Raw genomic sequence first — 18,208 nt, forward strand, 5'->3', positions numbered from 1 at the left:
ATGCTTGTGCGTTTATTGCTTACGCACTCCCTCACTCTTTCTACTGTCTCAGTCACGCAGGCACTTTTTTCCCCTCTCTCTCGCTCGCTCGCTCGCTCTTTAACCCCCCCCCCCCCCCACCCGCCTTTTTCCCGCTTACGCACTCATTCGTGAAAGGTGGGTGGTTTGTAGTAAGGATACAAAATTATATATCAGTGTTTTATGTGCTTGCTTCTTAATTCTTCAGTTATTGTTGTTTAATTGAAGGACGCTATGTGGCTTTCTCTTAAAACTGTACTGGAATATTTTTTGCAGAGTTTTGTTAGAGAGATCATTGGATGTTTTTGTGCTTGCTAAAACCGATCTCTTAAGTTAGACTTTGCGATGCAATGCAACGGTGGATGTATGATTAAACTATGCCAGAAAAAGAATGAGAGTGAACGATGACATGAGAAATAATGGGATGATAGAGAGATGATGAAGTGATCAGGGGACCAATTACAGCTCAATTTAATTTGTAATTGGGGATGTCCCTACAATAAAGCATTTTAAGACCAGTCGCTTGTGTGTCTAGGGAGCTTAATTGGGTTTAGGAATAACTACAGGACTGTGTTTCATGAGAACTACAGATGAACGTGACCGTAAGGTCAACCGTGTGTAGTGTTAGATTTGCCAGAAGACTTGTAATTTGGCCAGTAAAAAAAATTAATAAATAAAAAATAAAATAAAACTATCCTGGGTGTCAAACATTCAGCAAGGCTACATTAAATTGATCAAAATTGAACTGCAAAAGTTTTTTATTTCAAATAAAACTTTCCATTCGTCAGAGAATCTGAAAAAAAGGTATTAGATTTTCCTCATAAATATTAAGCAGTGTGTCTGTTTTCAGTATATCAACGATTTCTAAAGGATCATGTGACACTGAGGACCGGAGTCAGGGCTGCTGAAGATTCAGCTTGGGCAAAACAGGAATAAATCATTTTTAAAGAAGAGAAAACTTTTAAAGTTGTGTATTTGATCAACTAAATGCAGCCTTGGTGAGCATAAGAGAGAAACATATATTTTTTTTAATCTTACTGACGCCAAACTTTTTAGGTGTTGTTCTGGATTATTTTGGATCATTGTTTATTTTATAATCATTTTATAATATATTTTATAAATAATCCTACAGTGGAGACCTGGAATTAGTTTTTTTCTTCTTTTTTTTTGGGCTGTCAGTGTTGTCTTTTTTTGCTGTAAGTGACACATTTCAGAGTGGATTAATGAACTGATCTGGATTGGGACAGTTGTCCAAATCAGCTGGAAAACATGAATTCATATTATCTTTCTTACTGTATTTAAAATAGTGGAATATTTTGAATATGTTAAACCAACAAAACAAATATCTACATGTTGTTTTAACGTGTACTTTTAAGATTATGTTCCTCACATCATTCTGCAGGACACACTGAACTCCTCCACATGCCATGACTTGGATATCCCTGATCTGCCATGTTTTATCTTCAACTTTAGCTGAATATTCATAGAAATGTTGCTTGCTAGACTGTCAGAATAGAAGTCGGCAAACGTTTTCAAATGTATATCACTATATCAGAGAAGTCAGAAAGTAATTGGTCATTGGTCACAGAGGTCTTGGATTACTGCAACCAGAAATGTGGAGGTGTCATATGTCCAGTTAGTGAATACAGATTCATCTCGCCCACAAGCGCGCGCACACACACACACACACACTTCTAAAGCCTTTTTCTTAATATTCTGGCTAGGCAAGGTCACCATGGCTGCCATAGACAGTACTGCCTGCGATCAGTCACGTCTTCTAGGAGTGGATGAATAGAGCTGAGCTTTCCAGGAGCTGGATGTTCACTAATATTAATTAGAGCCAAACAAAAGCACTAAGGCAACATGTATGCTGCTTGTGTGTTTGTATCAGGACCTACTTGACGTTTACATCACAAAGGGTGTCATTTGTCAGCCCATCGATGAGAAACTCTCCTTCGATGTCTTGTCGATGTGGTCTCTTAGTACAGGAGGTTGGTAGTACCATGCTGCTTTTCTCTTGACCGATATGTGTGTCTACACATCTTTGATCCCAGCTTCGCACCGGCGCTTCACATTATAAACAATATCTCGCTTGTAGATGCGCAAAGTTAAGGAGTCCTAGGGCAGATGTTTGAATTCTGTATGACCTCAAACAGAGAGGGGAGCTCAGAGGTGTCAGAGATGAATGTGCCGCCTTTCAAAAGTGAATAGATTCTGTTTTTATTTTCTGCTTCATAAAAGTGTGTTCAATTGACCCGTGTACTCTGTCTTTTTATTCATATATAAAACATATATTTAATGGTGCTGCCCCTACATGGCAATATGATTATAACGTACTCCAGGACGTACATGCATAGTTTTCTAGATTAAATTCTGATTCACAAGTTCTTAATTCAGTTAGAACCCAAATAAGATTTTGGATTCTGAATCTTTAGCTCTCCATTTGAAAGGGTTTGATTACTTACAGGCTCTTTTTGTTATTATTTGTTTATTATTTTGATTTGATTCTGATTCCTAAGCTCTCGATTCGATTAGACCCTAATTTTGATTTGGGTCTGATTCCCATGGTCTTAATTTGATAAGATTATTTGGTTTGATTCATTTACTAGCTCTCATTGCTATCAGTTTCTTTCTTTTATTTGATTCTGATTCCTAAGATAATGATTCAATCTGTTCGGTTTGAATCTTATTTAAATTCTGATTCTCAAGATCTTAATTTTGTAAGATTATGATTAATTTACAAGCGCTTAATAAAAATCTTTATATATATATATATATATAGTTGAAGACTGTTATTTTAAGTTGTAATAACATTTCACAATATTACTGTTTTTTTCTGTATTTTTGATCAAATAAATGCAGGCTTGATGAGCAGAGGAAACTTCTTTCAAAAACATTAAAAATAGTAATGTTTCCAAACTTTTGGTCTGTACTGTGTGTGTCTATATATATATATATATATATATATATATATATATATATATATGTATATGTATATGTATATGTGTATATATGTATATATATATATAATTAAAGGTTTACTCTGTTACTTTATATGGGGTCCAAAGAATTAATACAGGGCAGGCGGCAGCACCTGATAATGTTCTACCTTTAGACTGAAGCTATGAGCAGAATACAAATGCATCAGACAGATAAAGAGCTTCCAGCACAAACAATAGCCTGCATAGAGTCCTGCACATTCACTGTCCGGACACTCCCCGTGTGTGTGTGTGTGTGGGAGGGGGGAGAGTCTCTCTCTGCCCTCTGGCCATGAAGGGGCCGGCCAAGCGTGCCTAACTAATAAAGACGAGCAAACACACATATGATCATTTAGATCTGTAGTATGTGACACATGTCCAGAGTACGGCAGAGTCTTATAATCTGCACTTGAGCATGCATGACCCTGCAGTATATGTGTGCGCTTTGCAATGGGAACCCACACACACAGTGATTCAGTCACGTTATAGACTGACTGTTGGGTTTCCGTGTGGTGTGTTGTGCTTTTGTCCAGAGGGGAGAAAGGAAGTTAATGGCTGACTGTAAGAATGCAGTAGTAGAGATTGGCTCATCAGGTGCTTCAGTGTCACGCTGGTTTAAACCGTGTGTAAAAATCAAACATGCATACTACACTATTTTATGCAGGCCATTATTTGAGTTACCTGTATTTGTGGTCCCGATGTGTCTCATCATACCACAAGTGATGTTTTAGGAGACAACGCTCTGTCTCATTGACTGAGAGGATGTCTTCCAGGCATTTCGGTCTCTTTAGCAAGACTGTGCTTTCTATCAATCTACTGCACTACAGTTTTCTCTCTCTGTATCCCAAAACAGACTCTCTGTGATTCTAAACTAGATCTGACAACAAAACCGTTGCATAGAAGTAAAAAAAAAAAAAAAAAGATTGGTAATAAGCCTTTTCTTAATATTTCAACTGAACTTCTTAATATCTCAACTGAGCAAACTGATTGACATATTTTCTCTTGTGCTGAGATTTTGCTAACATGTTTACCTGTTGTACCTTATTCACTCTGTGTCAGTAAAATAAGATGCTTAAATGGCGAAAATGCATCATCAGAGAAGTGCTAATTAAACATCACTATTTGGTTAGTGAGTCTCATTCACTAACCATGCATACACACACATTTGTATGAAATCTGCACACAAATATTGTCGTTAACAAATCATGAGTTGTATTTTTGTATTTTTTTTACACTTGTGAGAAAATGCAGGAACAACTGAAACCACGTTTACAAAAATCGGCCACTTTGAATATACTTATAAAAGTATACATGGATATTTTGTGTGTGTGTGTCTATATATATATATATATGCTCGAAGGTCTTGCTATTCACTTGCAGACAAGAGAGTGTCTGGAGAGCTTTGTAAGTTTGCTTAGTGACGAAAGGCAAAACATTACCTTATATGGAGATGTTTTGGGTGTGTTTTATGCAAATTACTAACCTTTGGCACTTGGTTGCTCATTTAGAATACTCTAAATTCATTAACATTAAAACAAGGTTAAGAACCAATTCATGTTCTATCATACAAGTTGTGAATTAGGTGGATATCTTTCATGAGGTTCTCCTATCTATATGAATGTGAACGAGACTTCCAAAACATGTTTTCTGTTGAAAATTCATTATATTTTTAGTTCAATTGCAGGTCTGAATGCAGCTCACACCTTTTCTGTCTCATAATTTCCTGTTTTCTCTTTTTTCAAAACAGCACAATTGTTTTTAATTAAAATTTAAATTACAACTGAACAATTATTTCTATACTGCTAGTGTCACAACGTTTTTATTTTTTCAGTTGATTTAGTTGTCTGTAGTCAACTATATATATATATATATATATATATATATATATATATATATATATATATATATATATATATATATATATATATATATATATATATATATATAGAGTACGGAGAAATATATTTAAATCAGGGCTTGAATTTCGGTGCGGGAATGCGGGGATTGCGCATAATTTAAACCATTCCCGCAAGGTTAGCTTTTATAGTGCGAGAAATTCCCGCACAAATATATTTGCTTCATCTCAGAGCAAATGGTTAAAAAATAAATTCACAGATGCGAGAAAAAATATGTCAAATTGTCTAGTCAAATTGTCTTTTATTTTCGAATTTAATTCCTCAATCAGCGCTGGACCGGCATTTTCTGTCTCAGCGCTGAGCTCATAGACAGTAAACGGCGGAGCCCTGGCTGCTGTAGACAGATCATGTTTCACGCTGTCAATGCAGCGGTCTGCGTTGCGCTGATCTTATTCACACTATCAAGTGTAGGTGCAGCATTCTAACATTTTGAGTCAAAAAGAGCTGTTTGTGAAGAAATTATCCGCTTCCAAATTGTCGTTGTAATAACGAAACTGAAACATTAAAAACATTTGGCTCTTTATGGTGTGCGAGTGATAGAGCGCGGCAGCAACGAACCAACTGAGCAGCTTACAGCGTCACAACATTGAATGCTCGGCCGAACAGCTGATCATAGCTGTACAGGGCGCCTTTATTATTTTTCATCTCCATAAATATATCTATAAATATATCTAGTAATAAAGTTAACGCAAGGGCTAGAAATCAATTAATATTTTGCTGATCCTTCTTGGCATCATGGAGAGCGCAGTTGGTTGCATGGCAACGACAGACGCCACGAGAGTGCAAGCGCTTGTGGAAATGAGACTGCGGCGCGCGCGCCCGAGCTTTCCACTTGTTTGAGCATGTGACTGCGCGTTTCCCCTTGTTTTCTATTCATTGTGCGCAGCATATTTCCCGCGCGCACTAACACGGCCACAGACAATTAATTGTTTGGTTAGCGTAGTAGTTTAAATATGGACCGTTGGCTGAAGCGAAAGACAAGTTCGGATGATGCAGATCACGATCCAAAGAAAAAAAGTTTTCACTGAAATGGAGAAACTCATTCAGACAGCCATGGTCATACCAGTAGCGAGTGTGTCGTGTGAACGTGGATTCAGCACACAAAACAGGATCAAAACTAAATTCAGAAATTCACTGAATAATACAAGTCTCACAAATCTAATGATCATTTCAGAGCTTGGACCTTCCCTTGAGCAGTTTGACTTCAACAGAGCCATCATCAAATGGAAAGAAATGAAGATGAAGAGACAGATGAGAAACTTAGAATAAGTCACATGAAAAAAAGAAATGGAAAAAAATGACTGAAATAGAACTGAAATGTATGAAAGACATAAATACTTATAGTTTAAACTGAGTTCTTAATATCAATTTACGATATCAATATCAAAAGTAAAAAAAAAAGCAAAGAATTGAACTGAACTGAAACACATGAACTGAAATAGACATTAATATATAGCATAGGCCTAGTTTAAACAGAGGTCTTAATGTCAATTTGAAGAGCATGATGTATTTTGTATAAAGGTTTTTTTTTTTTTTTTTGTTAACTGATTTGAGAACTGGAAATGCACAATTCATGCATACAAATCTGTAGATATTAATAAATGAACATGATTAAATTAGACCGATGCATCAAAAGTTATTCTCCCCCCCATAATCTTTAGATCCCCCCCATGTGACCCATGTAAGGGGGGAATTCCCCCCCAGTTTAAAAAACGAAATTCAGGCCCTGTAAATATATATATATAAATAATATTACACATACACACACACACACATTGGAACAGGGAAAAATATATATTTGTCAGCTGAAAGCATTGCAGTTGATTCTGGGAAACTCCACTTCAGTTTTAGTTCTTGAGTAAGACTTGTATCTTCAGTCAGTAATGTGGTGCCAGAAATATGATCCCACAACAGGCAAAGTCAGTCCCCTCTCAGTGACCGCTTTGTGACGTTTTAGGAAGCTCCATTCAGCTGCGTGTCTGCACTCAGTATTGGCTCGTCGTAACAGGCACTGAACGTGAGGTAGGGAGATCCTCTCTACAAGAAGCCAAGCAAATTTCCTCAGTCAAACCATGAAAGTTACACTGATTTGTATGTAATGATCATGTAATTTATCAATTAAGCCTGGAGAGGCCTTGGTTCTTGAGCACTGTAGTCCACAGCCTCAGCACGAGGCAGACTAATGGCTCTGTTAAGTCTGTGGGTGTGTGAGGAGTCATAGTAGATCTCTCTCACTCTCTCTCACTTGCTTTCTGCTCTTTCACTGTAAAAGAATAATTAAGTGATTTGCACTGATCTCAGGGAGGGGAATTTGTACTGATTCCTACAGATAAGGGTCGCAATACCAAAATTTCAGTATTTGAAACCAGTACCGGTAAAATGTCTTGATACAGCTGCGAAATGAACACAATGCATTTTATTTATTTATTTTTTTCTTAAGGATTGCCTCAAGTTATTTAAAATTCAATTATTTTTTTTGTATTAATCAACTTTGCTCCTGTGGATGATTTAAAAAAAAATTGTTCACAAATATTCTCTTTCCATGTCGCTGATAGGATGGAGCGGATGTCTGAGGAGGCGTTGAGGCTGAACCTGCTGAAGCGGGGTCTGGAGGCACAAGACGAGCGGGACGAGGCTCTGGCCAAGCGCCTGAAGATGGAGGGTCACGAGGCCATGGAGAGACTTAAGATGCTTGCCCTCCTTAAACGCAAGGATCTGGCCGCTTTGGAGGGGGCGGCGGTTGCGGCGGCCATGGCAGAGGGCAAAGGCCCGGGGGGCAGCCAGGGGCTGATGGGAGCTGTGGCCTACGAGGAGAAGATGAATGGAAGTTTGAGAGTCGGGGGCCATGGAGGGCCCAGTAAGAATGGGAAGGAAAACATAGTGGATGAGCCAGTGGACATGAGTGCCAGAAGGAGGTGAGGTTACGGCAAAGTGTTTAACAACTGTTTGTTGTAATGAGCACCGCATTTTCCAGAAAATAAATTGCACGTGACTATAAGCTGTGAAAATCTCATCGTTTAGAGAAAAATGCTGCATCTGTTTGTAAGTCAGATTTTATCACATTCAGAAATACCGGTAAATAAAACTAAACATTTACAAATATTATACACACTATAAAAATTTATTTTGGTTCTGCTAACTCTGCAACTAATCATTTTAATGTAATGTTATTAAGAACCAGTGTTATTTTAGTATTATTGATATATTTTTGTAGTTTTCATTAATGTTTTAAATCATTTTTCATTTCTATATTTTTAATTTGTCATTTTAAAGGGTTAGTTCACCCGAGAATGAAAATTCGTCCATCTTCTACTCGCCCTCGAAGTATCCTAGGTGTATGTGACTTTCCTCTTTCAGAATAATCCAATCGAAGTTATATTAAAAACAGTCCTTGCTCTTCCAAGCCTTTCAATGAGTGTAAGCGAGTGTTTGTTGCCAACTGTTCAGAAGATGTGATTATTCTGAACGCGGAAACCCATTACACCTACGATGCTTCGAGGGTGAGTAGAAGATGGACGAATTTTCATTCTCGGGTGAACTAACCATTTAATTTTCAAGTTTTAATAATTTTTAGTTTTATTCAGTTTTTATTTTTTAGTATATATATATATATATATATATATAGTTTATTTTTATTTCAGTTTTAGTTATTTTAGTACTTCAGGATAAACTAAATTTAAATGAGAATACTGTCTTGGCAACTAGCTGAAATAAAACATTTTTATATTTTATTTCAGTTAACAAGTAATGCAGGGCTCCAAACTGCGGCCTTTCCGACCAAAAATATTAATTTGCAAGTGATATTTTTGCTGAGATCGCCACTGGTGACTATATAAATTTACATTATGACTTGTAATAACTTGTTCCTGATTGTTTTGGGATCACATCTTTTATGTTCACGTAATAAATGGAAACGATGTGCATCAACGTTTAAGTGGAAAAACAGTCTTTTCGCTGCCGAACACCAGCGTTGATGGCACTCCTGCTAAAAGCAGCTCCAGTTGTGCAGCACGAGAGAAATCAAAAATGAAGGAGACAAGCGACATAAAAGTGCAGAAAAGCAGTGTCTATTGACTTGAAAAAACTACAACAGGGAAAGCTGTCTGCTGTGTGGACATTAACAATATCGTTAACGTTTATAAGCGACACTAATATGGCTTCTTCTTATCAATATCTTTAGTCTTTATGCTGTTCTGTTACTGCAAGAACTTCATATTATTTGTGGTATACTTGTTGTCCAATAAATTAAAAAATCTAATTTAAATGTATGCATTTTCGCAGACGATTTTATCCAAAGCGACTTACAGTGCATTCAGGCTATCATATGTTCCCGGGGAATCAAACCCCCAGCCTTGCACTTGATAAGGCAATGCTCTACCAATTGAGCTAAACACAGTAAGCTTTGTGCTCTGTTACCTTTTAATTAGCAAAAAATCTGTTAAAAAATTCTGCCAAATTCATAACGAAATTCAAACAATAAATACTGTTTTGGCAACCTTTAATGAGGGATGAGCGATTGCTTTAGCACCTTAGTTTAAGTGGCACGTGAACCCATCATATCTTTCTCTTTACTATTATAATTCGAAATAAACATGAATGGATGACAAAGTATATTATAAGAGTGCTTACAGTACAACTTACTGAATTGTCTCATGTAATCGCTCATTCACACTGCGCACAATGTTTAAAGCTTGTAAACAATGCATCACAACGTGCAACTCTTATCTCTTTGTACGAGGAAACATAAAATTCTCCAAAACTGTTTACTATACGCTTACGATTCAATTTCAGATTTGAAATCACCAGTGAAATCTGACAAGTGTGTAATAAATGTTGTTTCTTTTCCACAAATAGCATTTAAGATCAGCCAGTGCACATGCGCAGTCCTGGGCGCACGTCTCTAAACGCTAGCTGTGTTTATAGCAGTGGGGACTTCTAACGGCAGCTGCAGTAACACGCTGACTTTATCAATTAGCAATCTTTCGTTCAGAATGCGGAGCTTCCTGCGATTGAGTGGCCATTTTGAGCGTTGTATTTTTCCCCATTCAAAACTAAACGAGTGACACGTCTGCGGTATTCTATAGTCTTTGTTAATATGCATTGTTCAGAGGCAAAATGAGAAGAAAATACCACGTAAACTTTTCTAAAGATAGTCAATTGCTCTTCCGAGATGCACTCAAATAAACTACTCCAATTGTATCATGATTTGTTTAGCATCTCAACCGATTTGTATAGTCACATTTGAATCGATTTTCAACTGGCTCTCGTTTAATCGTTTCATCCCTATTAGAAAAAATAACTACGAAAAGGAGTATTTTGCTAAATATATGCACTTTATTGCATATTCATATTTTTACTTTACCTGTTTATATGAAAATAAATAATGCAAGGAGCTAAAGATAAAATTGCATGTTACTTAAGAAAAACAGACTGGATGTGTGCCGGATATATGACAACATTTATAGCATGCACTGTGGAGGAGCCAGAACTATCCTCAAGGGCCAAGTGATGCTGATCTAGTTATGGTTCAATGATATTTGCACAGATTCTATTTATTAACAATTCTTTATAGTTCTGAAGCTGGAAAAGATGTTTAGTTCTAACTTTAAGTGAACATTAGTTCCCAGGACATCCACATCTACATGATGGATTAAAATGCTGATGCTGTAAAAGCAGGGGACACATAAATACATGACAGTATGTCTGAAATGTTAAGGTATTTAAAAAATTGCAAAATTGCTCCTTAAGTGACTTTTTTTTGGGGGGGTCTGGAGCCCTGAATGATTTTTTTTTTTGTGTGTGTGTGTGTGTGTTGAATTTTATTATTCTATCCTGAAGATGTTTCTATGCCTTGTTTTTTCATCTCGACTCCCTTAAAAATGAGTATTTAAAGTGCCCCTAAAAATTCCTTTAATTGTGCTTATCATAGTGAAATAGTTCGGGAGCGATGCACTCCATCGCCAGACGTTATCATTTTATCAGACAACGAGGCGTCCAGCCCCCGGAGCACGCCTCACCCTGAGGAGAAACAGCATCAGGCCAACCTGGAGATGTTTAAGGTGCAGTATACCATGGAGGAATCAGATCTATTGTTGGTTACCCACCATTAAACCCTTTCAGTGAGTCTCGTGAACCTGTTTGCTGACCTCTTGCGTGTGTGTTTGATCTGCAGGGGAAGACTGGCGACGAGCGGCAGCAGATGATCAAAGCTCTCCGAGAGGAGCTCAGGCTGGAGGAGGCCAAGCTGGTGCTCCTGAAGAAACTGAGACAGAGTCAGATGCAGAAGGAGAACGTGGTGCAAAAGGTCAGAACCGTACACAATGTCCTGTACCTCCCTGTACACATGATGCCAACTGGGCCAGTAACTCTACACTCTGTCAGTTGGGAATTTTTATTCGATTTATTGGATAAACAGGCATATTAGAGACCTTTTGGAATTGAGAAAACATCTCAGCCTCATACCTACCATACCAGTGTGCACGTTTAGTGTAGTATGCAGTTACAGTAGCTCAAAGCAGATCACAAGCTGGCATATCACTGACAGGAAGTTATTTGGATATAAAATGCATTGTAATCAAATCATGTACAGGACTTTTGTAAATAAAATCATATTATTTCAGATGGATGGGCAAAATAAAGTGGATGTAGTAGCTGCATTGTGTCAGAAATAGAATGCGATGTCCATCAGCTGAAGCTGCCTCTGTAAACAGCTTAGTTTATTTATTTTAATGGAAGGGATCTTATTTTGTACTTCTCTGGTGTAGAATTGCACAGGCTTGTTTATTGTCATCTAGACTACAGCTAAGTAAGTTTTAATCCAATGCCTTTCAGATTTTTGTTCTATTCAATTTCTATTCAAATTTTTTTATCATGGTTTCTACAAAAATATTAAGTGGAACAACATTTTCAACATTATCATCAATAATAATAATAGTAATAATATAACTAATATTTCAATTACTAAGACTAATATTTCTTAAGCACCAAATCAGTATTTTACATGTATATGTGACACTGAAGCCTGGAGTAATGGCTGCTGAAAAATTTGCTTTGCCATCACAGGAATAAATTGCATAAAAAAAAAACTATTAACATTAAAAAAAAACACGAACAACAGTGTGTGTGTGTGTGTGTGTGTTAGTTTAATTCAAACAGCAACTAAAATTCTACTATAGTGAAGGCCTGGCTTATTAATATTAATTAGGTCACATGACTTGGTGATCCAAGCAAATTATGAAGCAGTATGAATAAGTTAACTTTCTTAATATTATGTTTAATCATTACAAAATCATATCACAGTAGAAATACTTGTATTATAACACATTTATTTAGTTTTATTTTGGTATCAACTTAAAGTGAAGTATTTGTACTTTTAGCATCCTCTGTTTTGAATTTTTACTGTACTCTTTTTCACTTCCAATTTCTGTGATTGGCTTTCTCATAGTTGTCTCTGCATGTTAGCTGTAACTGGAGACAGCACTTTAGCATAAAAAAATAAAATTCAGCAATGACTGAATGTTGCAGTGTTGTATGCTGTAAATCTGCCTGTATTTGTGCTCCACATCTACACTGCAGCTCCTTTTGTATATAGCATGTTCACCTTCACTGTTTTAGCACCAAGCAAAATAACCTCCCCTCGTGTCCAGCAGAGTGTTATATTAATGCCAGGGAAAACTGTCGAGGTAAATCATTATATTGTTGAAAGGACGTTAGGTGCTAGCGGGGGTGAAATAGGGTAACCGGGAGCGAGACGGGCAGCCATAACCTCACAGATACCATATCACAGCTCTGTGTAATGTTTGTCCATGTACTGTGGCATTGAGATGTTTTATCAGTGCTTCTCAACTCAGTGTCTTGTCTAGAAACAGGAACAACCCATAAACACTCACTTGCATTTAATGTCCCACTCTGCATGAATAATGTTAGCTTACTCTTAAGCTGGAAGATGAAAATTTGATTTGCTTAATTTTGGGTGACAAGAAGTCCCACAAAATACAGAGGCATATATTAATGTAATGGTGTTAATATAGTCATTAATTTATATTATTATATTATTAATTACAGTATTATTGGCTACAGAATTTAGTTTTATTATTATCGTTGTTGTTGTTATACCTGTTAAATCACTGTTTTTGCAAATGCATAGTATTAATGACACTTTTTAAAATTCTTATTTGATTCATGTATTATGTTCTTTAAAATGGCTTACCATGTAAAATTCCACTATAGATGAATAGGCTTATCATTTGTTTGCTATGTTGTATGCATAAATGGAGCTCGAGTCCCTCTACTACATCGTGGGGGGTTATTGTTGTTGTTTTAAGTTATATTGAAGCTCTGTACAATATGAGTTCTTGATAGAAGAACTCTGACCTCTCATATTTCTCTTTTCAGGTGCCAGTGGTCCAGAATGCCCCGTCATCAGTGCAGCCGTCACCCATGCACAGTTCACAGGGGCTCGGGAAACTACCCGTGCGGCCTGGCATGCACTCATCTGAGCCTCAGAGCCTGCGCACTGCACAGGTACATGGGATTTTATGCCTTTCTAAATATGGGCAGAGAACAGATCATTGTTTTTTTCTAAATGCATTATTGAGGATTTTATGAACAAGCATAATGCACATGGATTCTCCTTATTATGCTGTACATATTAGACTGAACATGTTAGAGCCTGCTGTTGGTTGCCATGGGAGCAGCACCTTAAGATCAGCATAGATTGGTACCAGTTACCATTTTTATTTACGGTCCATCTGTTGAGTGCACACAAAGCATTTGATGTCCACAGTGTGCAATCTGATATACAGTGTCTGCTGGCATCTAGTGGTCATACAGTGCATTGCAGTGTTATTAATAACTGTATGTGTTTTTCTTTCTCCACCTCAGGGGCACACAGTAATCAGGTCTGCTGCCAATGCATCTTTGCCCCCAATGATGATGTCACAGCGGGTTATTGCACCCAATCCTGCCCAGCTTCAGGGTCAGAGAATGCCCTCCAAGCCTGGCATGGGCCGCTCCTCCACAGGTGGTTTGGGGAACACAGTCAGCTATCAGCAGGTACCGTCAAGTTCAAACTCATCCGTCCTATATTGTTTTGTGGGTTTTCTCGCTGCAATTTATTTATTTATTTTCTAAAGTTCACGTGACACATTTATACTTTGTTTAATACATTTATTACTGGCTTATTTCAAACGACTGAATTCATGAACTAGTGCTAGGCTAGATAGCAAAATATGTTTTCAATCTTTTGATAAAATATGTTTGTTTAATGGTAAAAAAAAAGAAAGATATTCTACTGAAGAATTAAGTGATGGATAGCTTGCCATCACTGGAATAAATCATATTTAAAAAATATATTACAATTTTAAAACTGTACATATTTTACAATTACTAATGTATGTGTGTGTGTGTATATATATATATATATATATATATATATTTATTTATTTTTATATATAAAATGTATGATCTTTACTGTAACATTTTGAAGTGTTTGACAAGCAATGCACATACATCTGTGTAATTTGTAACTTTTTAGTATTGTTTTTTTTTTTTTTTTTAATTCAAAGTTTGAAAAAGTTGATCCTTTTTTTCTTTATGAGGTTTAAATTGTTAAAATATAATTTAAATCATTTTAAATACCCCTTCTTTAGGATGGTGCATAAAACATGCCAACTGGAACAGGCCTTAAAGGAACACTCCACTTTTTTTTGCAAATAGGCTATTTTCCAACTCCCCTAGAGTTCCTAGCCATATTGGTCTTAGTACATGATTTAACTATACAGAAGAGTCAAGTTTTATATAGGAAAAATATAGAAACACTTTGGTCATTTTCGAGCGAGATGCTAACGGTCTAATCCGATTCAATGATCTATGCTAAGCTAAGCTAAAAGTGCTTCCGCCAGACCCGGAGATCGGCTGAATGTATTCGAAATGGGAAAAGTGTTTAACTCTAGGGGAGTTGGAAAATGAGCCTGAAAAAAAAAAGGAGTGTTCCTTTGACTTACTAGCCAAATAAAAATTGTGCATTAAATCACAGCAATATTCACTGTGATGTTTAGTTTTATATCTCCAACAAAATCATATTGAATATGTGGTGTATTCAATATATCACCCAGCCGCTACATGAATCATTCCTAAAAATGGATTATGTCTGTTGCTGATGATTTGCCTTTTTGCTTTGTGTAATGCAGGCTGCCAGCCAGCAGGTGGGGGTCTCGCAGCGTTCAGGCTCGTCCTCGGCTATCTACATGAACCTGGCACACATGCAGGCAGCGGGAGCAGCTGGTGTCGGGGTGGGAGTGAGTGGGGTTGGTGCTGTCAGCCCCTCTACCCTTTCCTCCAGCGTCGCTTCTCTGAACGACCAGGCCAGCAGCCAAGCAGCCGCTAAACTGGCCCTCCGCAAGCAGCTGGAGAAGACCCTGCTGGAGATACCTCCACCTAAACCTCCAGCGCCCCTGCTGCACTTCCTGCCCTCTGCTGCCAACTCTGAGTTCATCTACATGGTGGGGCTGGAGGAGGTCGTGCAGAGCGTCATTGATAGTCAGGGTAGGAGCAAGAGGAACAAACCACACAACAAAACAACTTGGACAATAGGGCTGTGCAATATGGCCAAAAAAATCATATTGCAATTTGCATTATAGACGTTTATGTCTGCTGATCTAAAATCAGCTGAAATCAATACAAAAATATCAATAAGGCAAAACACACAAGTGGAAACCATTCAAACTTGACCTTAAAATGAATGTAGTTTAATGATCACTTAAGTCCATATTGGTGTTTCAATTGATATATTGTAGACCTAATTGACATATAATTCTACTCAATCATTAAACTCCTGTTTTCTGCTTTTACTGTTGCTCAGGTAAAATGCGGGGGTCACTGCAACACATGGAGCCGTTCTTCTGTGCCCAGTGCAGGACTGACTTCACCCCTCACTGGAAGCAGGAGAAAAGTGGTCGCATCCTCTGTGAGCAGTGCATGACGTCCAATCAGAAGAAGGCTTTGAAGGCTGAGCACACCAATAGGCTCAAGAATGCTTTCGTTAAGGCTCTGCAGCAAGAACAGGTCAGTCAGTTCTCATTTTACTGCTGATAGTTAAAAAATTTAACAATAACAAAACGATAACAAAATCTGAGTGATAAAATTAAGCTTGATGATTCTCTGTATACTAGGGCTTGCATAGACTAGTTGCGTGATCGACTACTTCAATCACTAGGCGGCGCTGTCGGAAACAATCGACTAGTCGAGCATGCATTAACCATAATGCGTACAAAGAGTTTGCAAGTACGACGTAAATTTTAGGATTACAAAATTGCATGTAGCTGTTACTTTCTATGACCTTATCTATGTTACATGTAAAATTAAAATATGTAATGTAATAATTAGGGGTGTGCCTGAAGCCGTATTCTTTATTGGGAATGGCACGGATAATGGCTTCAAAAATGAATACCAGACAAATAAATTCTGAATAATTCTGCCTGAATACTCAGCTGAAGCTGGCACAGTCCGGAGTTTGCTAGATAACAGGTGAGCCAGGGGATCAGCACAATATTATACACAGACCTCTAAAGTCACTGGTGTGAAGTGAATGAATGTAAACTTGGAGTGAAAAGAGCGCAAATCAAACACCGCATTGCTGTGGTCTCTCCGTGCATCTCTCAGAAATCGGAGCTTTGCAAGAGTAATATCACCTATAATAATACATCATACACGTTCTATTTGTGTAGGTTTAAAAGGCAATGCATTAAACCTTAGGCTACGATATGATACAAATGAATGGATTAAGCACAGCCGCGTCAGTCTCTCAAAAACCAAACCAGTTCTAGCAGGCTAATAATCAGCTTCGATACAGATACTATCGATACGGCTATTATTAGTAGTAGATGTGGTAGTAGTAGTACTGACTTGGTACTGATATTGCTAGCTTGTAGTTTCTGTAATTGCTATAATGTTGACTTTATTTTTCTGTCTCTGTCTCTGTCCATTCAGGAAATAGAGCAGAGGTTGCAGCAGCAGGCCGCTCTGTCCCCCAGCTCCGCCCAGACTGTCCCCAGCGTGAGCAAAGCGGAGACCTTGATCCGACACCATGCCCTCCGACAGGTGCACACTCTCATTGTGTACAAATAATGGGATCTCTTGAGACCATTTTTATGGATTTTGAAATGGCTGTTTTATTCTGGCCCTTCAGCTAATCACAGATTTTAATGAGTTTAATGGCACAAAGAGGTGCTATGAAATTTAACGCTGATTTTCTTTCTTCTCGTTTTCTCTTTAAGACTCCCCAGCCACAGGCCGCTCTACAGCGGGGTTTGTCCAGCTCAGCACGAGGTGTCCTCTCTAACTTCGCCCAGGCCTCCCAGCTCTCAGTGGCCAGTGGGCTGCTGGATATGACAAGCAAGCGCTGTGGCAGCAGCAGCAGTTCCAGCAGCAGCAGTCGGGCTCAGCATGACAGCCGCAGGCAGATCTACAACATCCCTGGTAAGATGATGCAGTTTGATTAGGAGCGCACGGCATACCTTAACTACATGGTTTTAAAGCAGCACGGTGAAGAAAATCACATTTTGTTAAACTGACATTCATCCACACCTGAGGTCCAGTCTCAACTCATTAATTATGCAGTTCTTAACATACTATTGGACCCCAAGTAGACTGATTAGAATAAAATTACCAGAGAAGTAATATACAAAAAAAAATTTTATGATAAAATGGGTCAACACTAGGCAGATTTCAGGATGTTGAATTATTATAGAGCAGTGAAATTCAACACTCTCTTCATTTTAACGATGGCTGGAGATTATGCTTAATAGAGTTTTAGTATCATGAAAAAAGGATTAATAAAGTTAAGTTAATAAAGTTAATTTAAGAAAAGTTAGTGAATGTCTAACATCCTTTCTTTGAAGATTCCCCTCGTTTTACAATGTACTTAACGAATTAACTAAATTGAAATAAATTGAAATAAATTAAAATAAATAACCGTTATGGAAAACATCTTAAAATTATTAACACACCCGTCCCACCCCTTTTAAATAATAAAAGGGATAGTTCACCCCAAAAAATAAAAAATACAATTTCTTTCTAAAGCAACTTTTTTTTTTTTTAATCTATTTGAACCTTTTCTCATTTAACACAATAATGACTAAATTTTCTTTTGGGAGTGATTTCTGAGCCAAATGTGATGTGCAATTAATTGCCACATTGTGCAACTAGGTTCGAAATGATAATTCCCTGAGAGCCCGAATTTTTTTATTGATTTATTTTTCTACTTGTACGATTATTAAAATTTTGACTTTAGCATCC

General features: G+C 37.5%; 1 protein-coding gene across 1 annotated transcript in view; it reads left to right on the forward strand.

Annotated features, from left to right (window-relative positions):
- The window catches only part of LOC127935281 (transcriptional repressor p66-beta), a 40,778-nt gene that overhangs the window by 18,046 nt on the left and 4,524 nt on the right, over positions 1-18,208 (forward strand). Inside the window, exons 2-10 of the mRNA XM_052532989.1 lie at positions 7,468-7,827; positions 10,842-10,971; positions 11,085-11,216; positions 13,307-13,435; positions 13,796-13,966; positions 15,103-15,457; positions 15,774-15,976; positions 16,901-17,011; positions 17,188-17,389. Of these exons, the coding sequence (XP_052388949.1) occupies positions 7,469-7,827; positions 10,842-10,971; positions 11,085-11,216; positions 13,307-13,435; positions 13,796-13,966; positions 15,103-15,457; positions 15,774-15,976; positions 16,901-17,011; positions 17,188-17,389 (1,792 nt within the window). The 5' untranslated portion in view covers position 7,468. The remainder of the gene's footprint in view (positions 1-7,467; positions 7,828-10,841; positions 10,972-11,084; positions 11,217-13,306; positions 13,436-13,795; positions 13,967-15,102; positions 15,458-15,773; positions 15,977-16,900; positions 17,012-17,187; positions 17,390-18,208) is intronic.

Source organism: Carassius gibelio, chromosome A19 (assembly GCF_023724105.1).
Source record: "Carassius gibelio isolate Cgi1373 ecotype wild population from Czech Republic chromosome A19, carGib1.2-hapl.c, whole genome shotgun sequence".
NCBI lineage: Eukaryota > Metazoa > Chordata > Actinopteri > Cypriniformes > Cyprinidae > Carassius > Carassius gibelio.